The following is a 14,706-nucleotide window of genomic DNA, read 5'->3' on the forward strand; positions in this document are numbered from 1 at the left end:
TACAGAAGCATTTGGAAAATCACATCAGTAGAAAGATTGTTCTAAAACATGAAGATGGTTGTTTTCTTGAAAACAAACCTTTGGATCAACCAAAAAGTGAAGAGCGAAAAAAGTGTGTGCTCACAGTGAAAGAGTTACTACATCAATTCATTAGAGTTGCTATGGAGGAGAAGATACTATGGGTATGTGGTGTAGAGAGCTGTCCATACCATGCTGCAGATGATGCACAGTTTATTACACAGGCAGCTGCTCATGTGAGTTCACATATAAAGATGCATGTTGATGTAGAAAGTGAGAATGATGAGACACCAAATACAGGGCACACAACGAGAAGAGCTGGTGAAAAGACACTACCCAAAAGTTTGACATCTCCAGCACAGCTCCATTCTGATAGAATCTGCAAGATTTCAGCAAGCGAGTTCAAAGCTCTACAAAAATGGTGTGCAGAGGCACTGATCTTACTGAATGGCGAGACATACTGGATGCCAGTGTATGATTGTCAACATACATGTAATTGTGGGTCAAAGGTCATTACAAATGATTGCCCAGCCATGGTTAGCCATCTCATGTCACATCTAAAGAAGAAAGTTATCATTGTTGGTGAAACCTCAGAAAATGATTCAAAAGACAATGTTGATCGAGTTAACTTGTGGGAAATGTATGAAATGGGAGATGTTGAGAGCACTGGGGAAGGGAATGGAGAGACCAAGGTTGTTAAAATGACTCTACCAGACATCATCTCTCACTTTAAAGAAGAAATTATCACCGTTACCACAGCAACAGTATCATATGGCAAACCACAGTATATCTGTAAGAAATGTAACTTCAAAACTTACAATGCAGATTTACTACGCAGTCATCTAGAAAAGCATCTCAAAATAAAAGTTATACCTAAAATCATACAGACATCAACCAGACCACAATATAGTACAAAAGATAGTCATACTAAAAGTGACCTTGACAAGACAATATTTAAACGTCAGAAGACTGATACACGAGGAGGTCCTTATCGACTGAGGCAAGTAGCAGTTAGGGGGCACAGTCAAAGCCATGATGATAAACAAGGAGGTTCCCATCGACTGAGGCAAGTAGCAGTTAGGGGGCACAGTCAAGGCCAGACTCTTAGAAAGGCAAAGCGGAAGAAAATTATTCAAGAAACTACCAGACTCAAGAAAAGAAGACTATTAGAGAAAAACAAGCAAGTTGTAAAGAGAGACGTGAATAGTAGAGCTAGACAGCAAAACGATGAAAGTAGGACGGAATTAAGGAGGTCAAAGAGGAAAAGTGTCAGACCAAAGAGACTTATTGTACAGGGTAGGACTGAGCTGAGCAAAGTACGGGTCAAACAAGAACCCATCAAGCTCAATATTGTTGATACATCATCCATGATTAAAGCAGCATCGTATAATGTGGAATTCAAAGAGAAAATTTCCGTGCTTAAAAAGAAGATGGATGGTGATAATCCCAGTAGTTTAAGGCTTACTTTTGAAGAATGTCTTCAGTATTTTACAGAAGGGATGGAAGTAAGGGATAGCAGTAGGTGTAAGTTACGATATGGTAAAGTGCAATATGTCTGTAATGGGTGCCAGTACAAAACACAGAACTCTGACGCCATGTTGCCTCATCTACAGTCTCATCTCAACTCAGTGAAACCAATTCCTTCACAAATTACCAAGACTGACAAAGTCGAGGAAGTGCCTGCAGTATGTGGAACTCCTGAGTGTGGTGCTGTTAATAGTTCATCTGTAGTTCAAGAGATTGACAATAGTTGTGAATTCCAAGAGAAGGTTTCAGTGCTTCAGGAAGAGCTAGACAATGTTCAACGCACTACTTATAGGATTACTTTTGACGAGTGTCTGGAATTTTTTACTGAAGAGCTTGAAGTAAGAGATAGCAGCAGACGCAAAATACCGTATGGTAAAGTGCAGTATAGTTGTAAAGGATGTCATTACAAGACAGAGAATGCCAATGCCATGCTACCTCACATACAGTCACATCTAAAAACTATCAAACCATTGGTCCTTGCCAATGTTAGGCCACTTCTGCCAAGAACATTCAAGAGTGCTACACTCAAACAAGAACCTGTTGATTTTGATGCTGTTGATACATCATCAGCAGTGAAAGAAATGCCCTCTAGTTTGGAGTTCCAAGAAAAAATCTTAATGCTTAAGAAGAAGATGGAGGTAAACAAGAACAATCTCTCGATACTAACTTTGGATGAATGTCTTGACTTTTTCACAGAAGAGTTAAAAGTCAGAGATAATAACAAAGGAAGCATATCATGTGGTAGAGTTCAGTATGGCTGTAATGGGTGCAAGTTCAAGACAGAAGAGACAAAATGTATACCAAAACATGTACAGTATCATCTGAAATCTATCAAGCCATCGGTCTTATCAAAATTCACTTCAGATAAAAAATAAGTTGTGTAAAGTCAGAGTGATACAAAGTGACTTAGTAATTCAACAAACCAGCAGTAACAGATAAATGAAGTTGGTGGTGTGTTGTCAAGTTAAGTTTGAAAGAGTATGTCTTGTTTTTGTTGCTGAACAAACACTTTCACAGAGTCATCAATATTTAGTTAGTATAGTTAGTATAGCACCATCATAGAAACTTTGTCAAGATCTCTCCATTTCAAAAGATGAAGCTTTGGAGCAATTCTTTTGATGTTTCCTACGCAGATATGGGTCCCAAATAAAGACTGAGAGTTAGGTAGATGTTTATATACAACATGCTCAATCTCTTCAAGTATAGTCTGTCAAATTCTAGCTTCTTGACATACCAATAAATGGTCTCTCCTTTTTAAAGGGAATTTATGTGAAAGCCTGCCCCTTTGCAGGTCGAAAGATGGATTCCAATTACTCGCCTCACCTACAGTCATTTCCAAAAAGAAATGTCCAAAGAGGGCGCTATACATGAGGTCAAACTAATCGCTAAAATGACATGGCACTTAGTCTAACATAGCTATTACAACTCCACAAGATTTTTAATGATATCATCAGAAACACTTTTAATAGAATTTTTAACTTGATTCAATATAACCAACACTTGCCATAAAACACTGAGAAATTATGACATTTTTATTCTAAAGGAAGGTAAGACATAAAAAAGAATAATTGTTTGGTTCTGGTTACCTGACCCCACTTGGCTTTTCACTGCCGACCCTAAATTTTTTTTACATAGTTGAGAAAAGAATGATAACATTGCAAAAATTGTGAAGTCTTATGAGAAATAGTGGATGCAGAAACTGCCATCAACTGAAAAAGACACTCTGAAACTGCTCTTCACAATCTATAATGGCTGTACATCTGATAGGAAGAAATGAACAACACAGGGGCCATTTGGAAAACAATGGAAAACCTGAACTAGACACACACAAAAAATATAATAAAATAAAATTTAAAAAAAATCTACCTTCCCCCACCTATTCTAAAAATTAAGCATAACCAGAACCACACAATTTTTATGTTAGAGCTAACATAAATGTTGAATTATCATAGCCCAACAGGTGGTTCGAAACAGCACTCCTAGTGGTCAAACTTCACAAACTTTTGTTTTTCTGATAACAATAGCATATTTATTACCTCAAATAACTCACATTAGCATAACAACTCTTAAAACAACGTGTATCTTGACTAGTGTGCCCTCTAATGTAGCCAAATTTTGTTGTGAGTCAAAATGATTAAAAAAGTGGGATTTACCACATGAACTTTGAACTTGACAATACAGTCTGTGGGTCAAACTTTATTTTTCAAACATCACAATAGTGAAGTATCACATGCTTTAAAGGGTGTTGTGATGAGTGGTTGCAACCACATGAAGTAAACAGTGTATCCTTTTACTAATATAAAGTACCAATACACATAACCTATATTTCTGTCACCATCAGTGTGCCCTCTGAAAAACTGGCATTTCTTGTGAGTCACCACATAGTAAGAGAAAGGGGAACACCAAATGTTGATGCGTCACTAGAAATTGTGTGCGTCAGTAGCGCATCAACTTGGCATAGAGGACACATTGTACATCATTCATCCCTAAAATACGTTACTACCAATATCCAGTTTCTGTTTCATGCATAGTAACAGATTTCCATACTAACTATTGTTCTAGTTCTGTATGTCATCCCAGCCACAGCAATGTAAGATTCTCTATGAATGGATGTATTGATGTGATTAGCAGAAGTCACAATACTGTGCATTAACATGTGAAGTGCGTTTTTACTAGTATATATTAAAATACTTCACATCCATGTTGTTCTCCACATACAAGAACAGTCACTGTTTGGGTATGTAGAGTCTACGGTTTGACCTTGCTAACCTTGCATTTATGATATGCCTCTGTATTTATATCTAAACCTTAATTTTTCACACGTCTAATTGATATGCTTTCAGGCCTTTTGTGTCATATTCCAAAGCTAGTAATATATTACTGGATGGTACAGCAACTTTTTCAATGTCCAATTTCATTCATATTGCTAATGGTCGTGAATGCAAGTTATGTATACAAACACCTCGTTATTTAATTCAAACTGTGCCCCAGACCCCCCAAGTTGTGCAGGCTACTCTTGGGTATTGGTTTAGTCATCATGCCAAGACTTATTAATCCAATTCATTTATTTACCTGGGGCTTCGCATAAATAGCTAAAATTTGGGTCGTTTTGTATGTACCGAAGTACTGCGTAATTTTACTCGTGGAATATCCCTGTACTTTGCGCCCTCATCGATCACATAGGGCTAACTTTTCGTTGACGTGTTAGTGCAGTACAGGGATACTAGTATATGCAGTAGATATCTGTACATACAAAACAACCCAAGTTTTAACTATTTATACGAAGCTCCAAGGACTGTGAGAGATTCTAGCTCACCAGTAGTTGCGTTGTAAATCAAAATCTAAATAGGAGAAACGTTATTCACGGTTACATTTTCATATCTATTTATTCAGCGCACCATCAATGTATAAAGTAAAAAAAAAGTCGGCGACAAATCGTATATATTGTTATTATGAGTGGTGAATCAACAACACCAATAAATAACATCTCTTGGCCCTTGGGTATCTAAAATACACCTGTAGCCGTGTGCGTCTTTGTACGCACTGAGCACTGTACAAGACCCGGATGTTGTAAAGCGCTCGACCTCTGCATGATGAACTTTCCTAAATCGGCAACATTTGGTATACTTTCGAGCGTCTGTGGTGTTCTTTTTCATTATATAAAGCCGCGATTCGCAGTAAAAAATACCACTAATGGCGTTGTAGCACAACTGTACAGTTTTAAAAATGTTTATCCATTTGCTAGTCCATGTTAACAATAGGTGTTCATTTGCTGAATGACTATCCAGTTGCCTATCCAACCATGTTGCTATCTTTACGATATATACTATCATTTGGCGGTTGCTATGGGCGAGGTCATGTTGTAAGATATTTTTTTTCACACATTTTTGTATGTTTTTGTTCACTTGTGCATGAATTCCTGATATTATCTTTGCAATATACGTGATCATTTGGCTGTTGCAATGGGCGTGGTCTTGTTGCTGGGCATATTTACATACATTTTTTGAATGTTTATTCAATTGTCTATTAATCCCAATTGTTATCTTCGCAATATATGTGATCATTTGGCTGTTGCTATGGGCGTGGTCTTGTTGCTAGGCACATTTAAATACCTTTTTTGAATGTATATTCAATTGTCTATTAATCCCAGTTATCTTTTACACGATACACGACCGTTTGGCTGTTGCTATGGGCGTGGTCATGGTTGCTAGGGTATTTGCATACATTTTTTGAATGTTTACTCACTTGCCTACCAGATGATGTTGTTATTTGACCAAAATATACTGCCATTTGGTTGTTGCTACGGGCGTGGTCATGGTTGCTAGGGCCAATTTTGTCAAAATGTTTTGAAGAAAATCTGCAGAATAACACTTTCAGAAACATCTCACCAAGTTTCAGACTCATTGACCAAGTACTTTTTGAGATAAGTTTTTGGCCAAAAATGAACATTTTTACACCTAATTTGTATAGCACTCATGGAATCTTTGTATGCATATTTCTTTATCCATACATCCCTAGATGCATTCCCATTACATTTCAGCCCAATCTGCTCAGTAGGTTTGGAATTATAGATATTTAACCAAAAATACACATTTTTAGCCCTAATTTGCATATTACTGATGGAAGCATCATGTCATGAACAAATCTTACTTTACCCCCCTTAAGAATGTTCCCACCAAATTTCGCACCAATCTGCCCAGTAGTTTCTGAGTTTAAGTTTTTTTTACCAAAAATCACATTTTTTGACCCAAATCACACACCTGTGATGCGATCATTTTGATTTGAACAATTTCCCAACTAGACACCCAAGGTAATGGACCCACCAAATATCATGGCAATCGGTTCAGCGGTTTTTTACTTTAAGTTATTTACATACACACACACACACACACACGCACACACACACACACACAGTCAGTCAGTCAGACAGACGTCGGGCGATCCCAATTACACTAGTGAACCTCAGTTCAGTTGTGCTAAAAATAAACTGCGTGTACACATAGCTTTCAAGAGGGATGGTTATCCAACAACACGTTCTGCTCGAACGAATTTGCGGGTCAACTTTCGCAAAGATTTTGAATGGTCATAGATCGAATGTACTATTACGACACATGCTACATCTGAACAACTTGAGAGAATATTATGGGGAACTCTTGAAGCCATTCTCATCCGATCTCTGTATGTTCGATGGGTACGGAAATATTAGATAATTTTCGTTTCGTTTCGATTGTCTGCGGGAGCTGTTTTCCACCCAGAATAGTTATGTCAACAAAGGACGCTGATAACAGCCTTCACTTTATTTTTATTTATTTATTTATTTATTTATTTATTTATTAATCTTTCATATACAGACACCATTTCAGTACATTAGCACTGTTCTCCAAATAGAACCTGTTGCAAGATTACGTACGTACACAGAAAACAAACAAACAAAAGGGACAAACCAGGACAAAAAGTTACAGACGCAGAGTGCACTTTAAAAGATGTCCACCCACATTATTACCAGACTACATTCTTTTAAATATCGATGAGTTCGGAGCTGATCTTATTGATATGGGTAGATTGTTCCATAGAACAGCACCACTAGAGTGAAATGCCCGTTTCCCATATTCCGTTTTAACTGTATGGATGTATATGTTACCTTTACTGGCCTGTCTTGTGTTATGAAGATGAATTTGGTTGGAAAGATTGAACATTTCAGTGAGGTAACTTGGTGCATTGCCTGTTAAGGATTTGTAGACGAGTGTTGCCATTTGGCGCTTCCATCTAATTTGAGGGCTGACCCAACCCAAGTTTTCATATACCCAACCCGTACTAGTATCACGGGGAACTTCGAGGAGCAGTCGACCAGCACGTTTATGGGGGAGCTCAAGTGTCTTCAAATACTTTTGATTCGTATTACACCATACATTCGCAGCATAATCGAAATGGGGAAGGACTAAGGTATTGAACATCATCTTCCCAAGTCCCATCGGCAAAAAGTGTTTGATTCTCGACAGTAGGCCAAGTTTTAAAGAAATTTTGGAAATACATGTATGTGTTGAAAATTTCAATCAAATACTTGCTCTACTAGGTCTCCCTGTATTCGAATTTGCAAAACTGAATTTAATTTTAGTCTTTGTGAAGAACCGAAAAGCATGGTCTTGGTTTTACTTGTATTCAGTGTTAACTTGTTTGAGTCAAGCCAGGCCTTGACATGCATTATTTCCTCTGTGAGTGTCACTTCAATATCAGCAACTGATTTGCTTGAATAGAAAATAGCCGTGTCATCTGCATACATAATTACTTGAGCCTTTATAACTGTTTCCGGCAAGTCATTGATATAAAGGGTGAAAAATAAAGGTCCCAGGATTGAACCTTGGGTCACAGGGGCGTGTAATATTGCATAGATTGTTGTTTTCCAGGTCTACAGACTAAATATAACAACCTTTTGACTATATATTCCTACCTGTACACGGAAAGAGAGTATTTATAGTATACGTAGTACTATAGATCGATACATTTGTAGCAGCAAGATTCGTATGATATTTTCCTAAGAAAACGGAAATATAAGCAATAATACACGCCCCTGTGCCTTGGGGTACCCCACAAGAAATGCCCATGCTTTCTGATAATGTGGAATTTAACTCTACAACTTGTGTACTACCTTTTAGATAGGCACAGAACCATGCCAATGCACTGCCTTGTATTCCAAATTGATGTAGTTTCTGAAGCAGCAGTCCATGATCGACTATCGAATGCTTTCTTCAGATCTAGAAATATTGTACCATTGAGTTGTTTACGATCAATAATATTAAATAGAATATTTGTAACATGCGTAAGGGCCGTTGCCGAGGAGTAACCTGGCCTAAATCCTGACTGACATCTATTCACAATGTCATTTTCATCTAGATAGCTGTACAGCTGATCATGGACAGCTCTTTCCAATATCTTAGAAACTACAGGGAGGATAGATATTGGTCGGTAATTACCAACGTCAGTTCTATCCCCTTAAATAATGGTACAACCCTAGCTCGTTTCCACTCTGCAGGAACCTGTCCTGTCTGTAGAGACAGATTAACAATATATGTCAATGAAAATGATATATACGGAGCCGCATATTTAAGTAACCGTGCACTGACATTGTCAATACCAGTGGCTTTAGCAATACAGAGTTTCGACAATTATCTACAAACGTACTCAGTGGTTACGGGCTTAAGATGTAAACAACACGGCTTCACTAGGACGTAAACAATACGCTGGATGGATGGTCCATGTTGCGGTACAAGACAATCTGATTAAAATCCGATGTAGATGTCGGCTAATCGTTATTTGCTATTTTACCTTCGTTATTTTGCCTGAATTGACCTTCTTTGTACATGTTTACGTTTTTAGCCTGATCGATCAAGCTGGTGATTACTCGTTATTGAGTCATCACAAGTTATCCATCCCCCAAAAAATACAGTCAGCCATATGCACAATAGGGTTCCAGGCCCAGGCAGTCGTGTCGTCCTTGGTGTTCTATAGATAGGCCTAAATATAGACCCTCCACCAAGGGTGGATGGTCTATGGCCCAATAAAATAAAAGGTTGCGGTTACCCAACCCCACCTAGTTGTTCACTATAAAAAGCCGCGATTCACACCATAATCAGTATACCACGAATATTACAGCTATCTATATCTTAGTTACATTGAATGCCGTGAATTGAGATGGGCAAGTTCTGCACTATATGGCTAGTAATTACCTGCATGATCGTAAGTGGAGATGGTTCCCCAACAAGAAGCAAGCTATATGAAATGACATCTCTTGATGCTGAAGGCCCCGAATCAGAAAATATCAAATCAGTTACCAGTGAAACTTTTGCTGAGAGTATACCTTTCCAAACAGATGACGCTGAGACAAAGGCTGTTAATAGATCTATAATAACTCCGATTTACGAAAATGGTAAGTCGAATATGGCAATTTTCTTATCGCACACAATATCTCCAACCGGTATTGGTGCTTGTACGTCTATGACACATGACATTGTACATCTACAGATGCATCGGGTATAAAATAAATATTTCAGTTGGTATAGACTTGTTATATGTACATCAAGTTAGATTTTTTTTTTTTTTTTTTTGGTATTTTGTGTTTTTTTCTTAACGAAGGAACGACTTTGTATTAGTATTGGCACAAGTAAAACATTAAACAGTAACGACAGTAAAATATTACCATCGTCTTTATTTCACGAATGTCCTGAATGTGACCAAACGGCTACCAAACCATAGCTATGCGCATCACTTTCTGTCAATATTCAGGTCCAAAATTAACGAATGCGGGCCCGCCTCCCCTATATAAACGGCGAAGGCCCTTTGTCACGGGTCATTTTGCTAAACAATACGGAAATGGTAACAACCTAGCGATAGCTCCTGCTAAACTGCAGTTTTTCACGTGTTCTGACCATTGACATCTACCGTACTGTGACCAAGTCATTATGAATATATGACGTATGTACTTACAGCATTCGTTTTCAATAAGATTGAAAATCTGAGGTACATTTCTCGAAATTACTTTCGGTCAGACGTCAGAAAAGCTACGCCGACTTTGCCGTTGATAACGTCACGCAGCTGTCCATCAACATGTATTGGACTCCTTTGGCTTGAGTAACGGAATTATAACATATCATACATATTATGATCTTCCAATAACCCCCCCCCCCCTCCCACCGTAACAACGAAATACTCGTGTCAGGCTCAAGAAGTAATAGTCTATATAATAAATTATAATTTATTAATCCTTTTATTTCTTTGTCTTACATTTTTAACAGATAATAATGAACGAGCTTCAAGTGATAGCCAGAATGAAAAAGCAAACAATACCGCTGTTGAACAGGTAAGATCGGTAACTTTTCTAAGGATACACACCACGGGATCACACTAGTCTATCTGCTAGACCTCGGATGTTCTTCCGATAGAATACGACACACGACCGAACATCGCTATCGAGGATGGAACATTTCGGGCAAGCCCTCACTGCGAACTTCGTTCGCTTATAGTATCGAAAGAAAACCCGAACGTCTAGCAGCAAGACGAGGGATCACACACGATGTGTGACTCTGTTTACTGATTAGGACACTGCATGTACATGTGATAATGATCAAATGGGACATTATGGCTCATACCATTATGAAGTATATTAAATACAATTTCGTGTACAACAACAACAACAACAACAACAACAACAACAACAACAATAACAACAACAACAACAATAACAACATCATCTTATTATAATTCAAGCTACATACAACATGTTATTTGTTGGATCACTGAAATCAGTATTGAAATGGTTTCAATATTGTGTCTATCCATACATGTACTTCGAATGATTTATTTTCTTATCTAGCAGGCGCACAAGTAGCACCACTTTTACAAAATGAAGTCATCCCTCTGAAAATAGTTCATGTTTACGCTCAAAAGTGTGAAAGTTGGACCAAATTACTCGACATGTGATCAATTTATCATTATTTCAAACTTAACTGCTTGTCCGACATAAATAATTGACCATTTGCTTCCCATCGACTTGCAACGGTAGATAATACCTTCTGTAAACATACTATACCAAATCAAGTACCTGTTGTCTTCGCTTGGTACATGTAACAGTTCGACATCTTTGCTATGATCATACATCCTCTGATTTGCAAGACGGTGACTTCAGTTGTGACATTTTCAATGGACAAACACGTGTGTGATGTACAGGCCTTTATAGTTTGTTGTCAGAATACGCAAGTTATATCTCTCCCCATCGTTCCACTTTGGCTGTGTGTTGTCTCGGACAGATAACACTAATGTACCTATATCTAAGTATTCATGCTATTTCTTGCCAATTATTTTGTAATAGATTACACATTCCACAATAAAAAAAAAGACACGCCACTCTTTTTTAGTTTCACCAAAATTAAGATGTAACATTTCAAAATTCAAAGACCAACCCCACCGAGAAATGATATGTGCTATGATGCGTCTTGTACAATCATACCTAATGTTATCATCAGTTTATAATCCTGTGGGTGGAGGGTCTATATTTATATCAGTAAAGGAAGCTGGAAGCATAGACACTGTCTATGCTGGAAGCCACTTGAGATTAGTGTAAGAAGTCACTGCAGGCGACGTGTTACACTGTACCACTTTTGCTCTTGGATGGGCAAGTACAATTCACAACACAACCTGCTGTTTACGTAGTAAATTGTTATGTCAAAGTCAGAGTCAAACTACATCAGCTGGTACTAGCACGTTAATTTGAAAACGTGTTAACATTGAAAGGCTACCCTGTCACTAAATTCAGTCTATTGTAGATGAAAGTGAACTTCATTGCTTCTGTAAAATTCTCTCCTAAAAATACTCTTACATATAAAATACAACTGTATTCAGTAACATCGAGTCTATAAGTTCCTGACAACCGTATTCCGATTATACACTAGCGTTATCTTAATAATAGGTCAGGAACTAGACTGTACAACGCTAGGACTCTATAGGTCAGGACACCGGTAGTGTTATTACACATTATGCAAGTAAATGAGTCCGTATGAATAATCCTAGAACACTATGGGGAGTTTATTTTAGATCATGACAGCACGAGTGTGACGCTACCATCATATTCATATTGATCTTCACTTTCAAAAGTTGACCTTTACGCTCAATGTGAATATGATGATAGCTTCACACGTTCATCATCAGATTCGAAGTCTTCCGAATGGGTACGAACAAGCGTTCGGCAAATCACTTAAATCCTTCATTGGCAGGTTGAAATCATGTGATTGTAATTACTTTTCACTTGATTTGCGTGGATTTGCGTGTTCTTTTGTTATTTTTGCCAGAGTATCCAATTTGCACCATGACTTATCATCAAGTTGACAGATATAAACAAAGTCATGAAGCTTTCCGTCAACCAACATCAGAGGCATTTATCTTGTTGTCTTTACCTAAATTGTCTCTGCTTGAAGCTCACTTCATTTAAACTGTTTAGCGGCTTTATATGGTATTAGGCGAAATGAAACGAAAGGAGGCTTTACGGTATTCAGCGAAATTAAACACCGCAAGCCTCGTTTGGCTTCATTTCGTTTCGTTTCGTTTCGCCGAATACCATAAGCCCTGTTTTTCTTATAATCAATTAACAGAAGCCTTCCAAAACCAGTTGTAATGTAGACACTACGACAAAGCGAATAACGTCCAACTTGTAATGCTTGAAAACAAAGTACATAGAGGTACTAGCTTTGAACAATATGGGAAACCGTATCAGCCTTTTGAGCACAGGGGAACCATGAATGTTCTCGTCTGTCTGTCTGTCTGTCCGTCCGTCCGTCCGTCCGTCCGTCCGTCCGTCCGTCCGTCTGTCTGTCTGTCTGTCTGTCTGTCTGTCTGTCTATCTATCTGTCTGTCTGTCTGTCTGTCAGACATGGATTAACCTGAGAAGAAAATAACAACTTTGATTTTTTTTTCTTTAGCCATCCGAACCACAGCCAAGCAGAACCAATAATGCTTGCCCTCATCGACATCGGTGCATTACACTCGTAGCAACGATAGACAGAGAAGACATTAACATCAAGTTACAATCTAAGTTCAACAAATCATTTGACATTAAAACACCAAAAAGTATCACAAGTAAAATTTGTATGATTTGGATGTCTGAATATGAAGATGACCTCAACTTGGCTGTTAATCATCCCACGATATGGGTACCACTGCAAATTCAGTGGTTGACCCCTACCAAGGTGACACGAAGTCGTGAAGTATATGTCAACTATAACTGTAATTGTGACTGTACAAGCTCTCAACAGTGAAAACAGCTGAAAAATTAGCCTTTTTTACGGGGAACTCGCTACCGTTCTTCTGGGAAAGTCGTTTAACAGACAGGATGCTGACTAGTACCAATTGGCCATATTGACAACGCGTTCGGATCGCCTCCATATGTTGTAGTAGAAGGATTAACTTCATACGAGACGATGTATGTTGTATGACTTGAACATATAGACTTTATTTAAAGCCCGGAGCTTGGCCTCACGGCCTCACTCCAAGCCAGAGCTTGATGTTCACCGCTCAACGGTCACAACCCCAGTAACGAATCTCCGACGCTTCGGTTGTAACAATTAATAATTAAATCACAATAAGTCACACATAGCATAGGAGATGAGCTTCCTAAGATAACAATAGGTTATGCATAATTATGAGCGTCATGGAAATGAAATGAAAGAAAAAGACAATAAACTTTAACTTGAATGATATCTCTAGACATACGTATACTCTATTAGTATCTATTGTCTTGACACCCATGTAAGCTATTGCAATAAAAGATATTCATTTCTCATATTAGCTGTTTGGTGACATGTATAAACAGCTTATCTCTGAACCCAAACACAGTAATTACTAATTCATGGCAATGAATTTTCCTTTATATGCACAAGTATATATATTAAGAATTTATTATTAAGTAGAGATAATGAGTTTTAACGCAGAGTTTCAAACCATAGATCACACAAAAGGTTTGTAGATGAGTGGTCAGTTGTGAGGATTCTTATATACATGTATAGTAGCGACAGAAACAAAGACATAATAACCAAGCCAGGGCTCAAAAGACAGGCAGCGAAACTTTACACGACTCCCTCTCTAACATTCTCTCGTAGAACATTTGTACTCTGGGACGCTTTCCGTTTCTCGCAAATCGTTTTCCAAGACCATGTTGGTCAAGGCGGTACAGGAAAACTATAAGACAGATATCGGCAGCTGTAACTTCATCTGTACACAGAAAATGGATCGCACCTGTTATTGAGAATAACAAAATTACATAGGCTTGTCAAACCATTAAAATAAGATTGTGGTTTTCCTCGAAATAAATGTATCCCCCCCCCAGGTATCTAGATCTCGCAGGATTTGGTGTGTTATATTAGAATGTACTCATTTATCAATTGACTATTGATACGTTTGCAATTCTCCAGAGACTTGGATACTTTTGTAATGAAAATAAAGATTCACCTTAAAAGTACTGGTATATATTAAAATCAATTTGTACGACCACGTTAATAATTGAGAACTCAAGATGATACATCCCAACATCACTAATCCAAACCACTCCCAACCCGTCTTATCTCTCCAATGCTTTCTCACCATCGTAAAATTACATAGGCTTCTTTGTAGCCTCTTCGA

General features: G+C 38.0%; 1 protein-coding gene across 1 annotated transcript; it reads left to right on the forward strand.

The window, feature by feature from the left end:
* Positions 1 to 9,321: 9,321 nt before the first annotated feature.
* LOC144437368 (uncharacterized) lies at positions 9,322 to 14,038 on the forward strand. The gene is made up of 3 exons (XM_078126293.1): positions 9,322 to 9,469; positions 10,335 to 10,399; positions 13,011 to 14,038. Exons 1-3 carry the CDS (start codon positions 9,322 to 9,324, stop codon positions 13,344 to 13,346), a joined length of 549 nt encoding a protein of 182 aa, XP_077982419.1. The 3' UTR covers positions 13,347 to 14,038.
* Positions 14,039 to 14,706: the final 668 nt, after the last annotated feature.

Source organism: Glandiceps talaboti, chromosome 7, assembly GCF_964340395.1.
Source record: "Glandiceps talaboti chromosome 7, keGlaTala1.1, whole genome shotgun sequence".
Taxonomy (NCBI): domain Eukaryota; kingdom Metazoa; phylum Hemichordata; class Enteropneusta; family Spengelidae; genus Glandiceps; species Glandiceps talaboti.

What these genes read in the sequence shown, in the direction of transcription:
- LOC144437368 (XM_078126293.1), top strand. Translation starts at nt 9,322, where the DNA reads ATGACATCTCTTGATGCTGAAGGCCCCGAATCAGAAAATATCAAATCA. An exon ending in AACTCCGATTTACGAAAATG is followed by an intron (nt 9,470 to 10,334) that starts GTAAGTCGAATA and finishes CATTTTTAACAG; the next exon opens with ATAATAATGAACGAGCTTCA. An exon ending in ACAATACCGCTGTTGAACAG is followed by an intron (nt 10,400 to 13,010) that starts GTAAGATCGGTA and finishes TTTTTTCTTTAG; the next exon opens with CCATCCGAACCACAGCCAAG.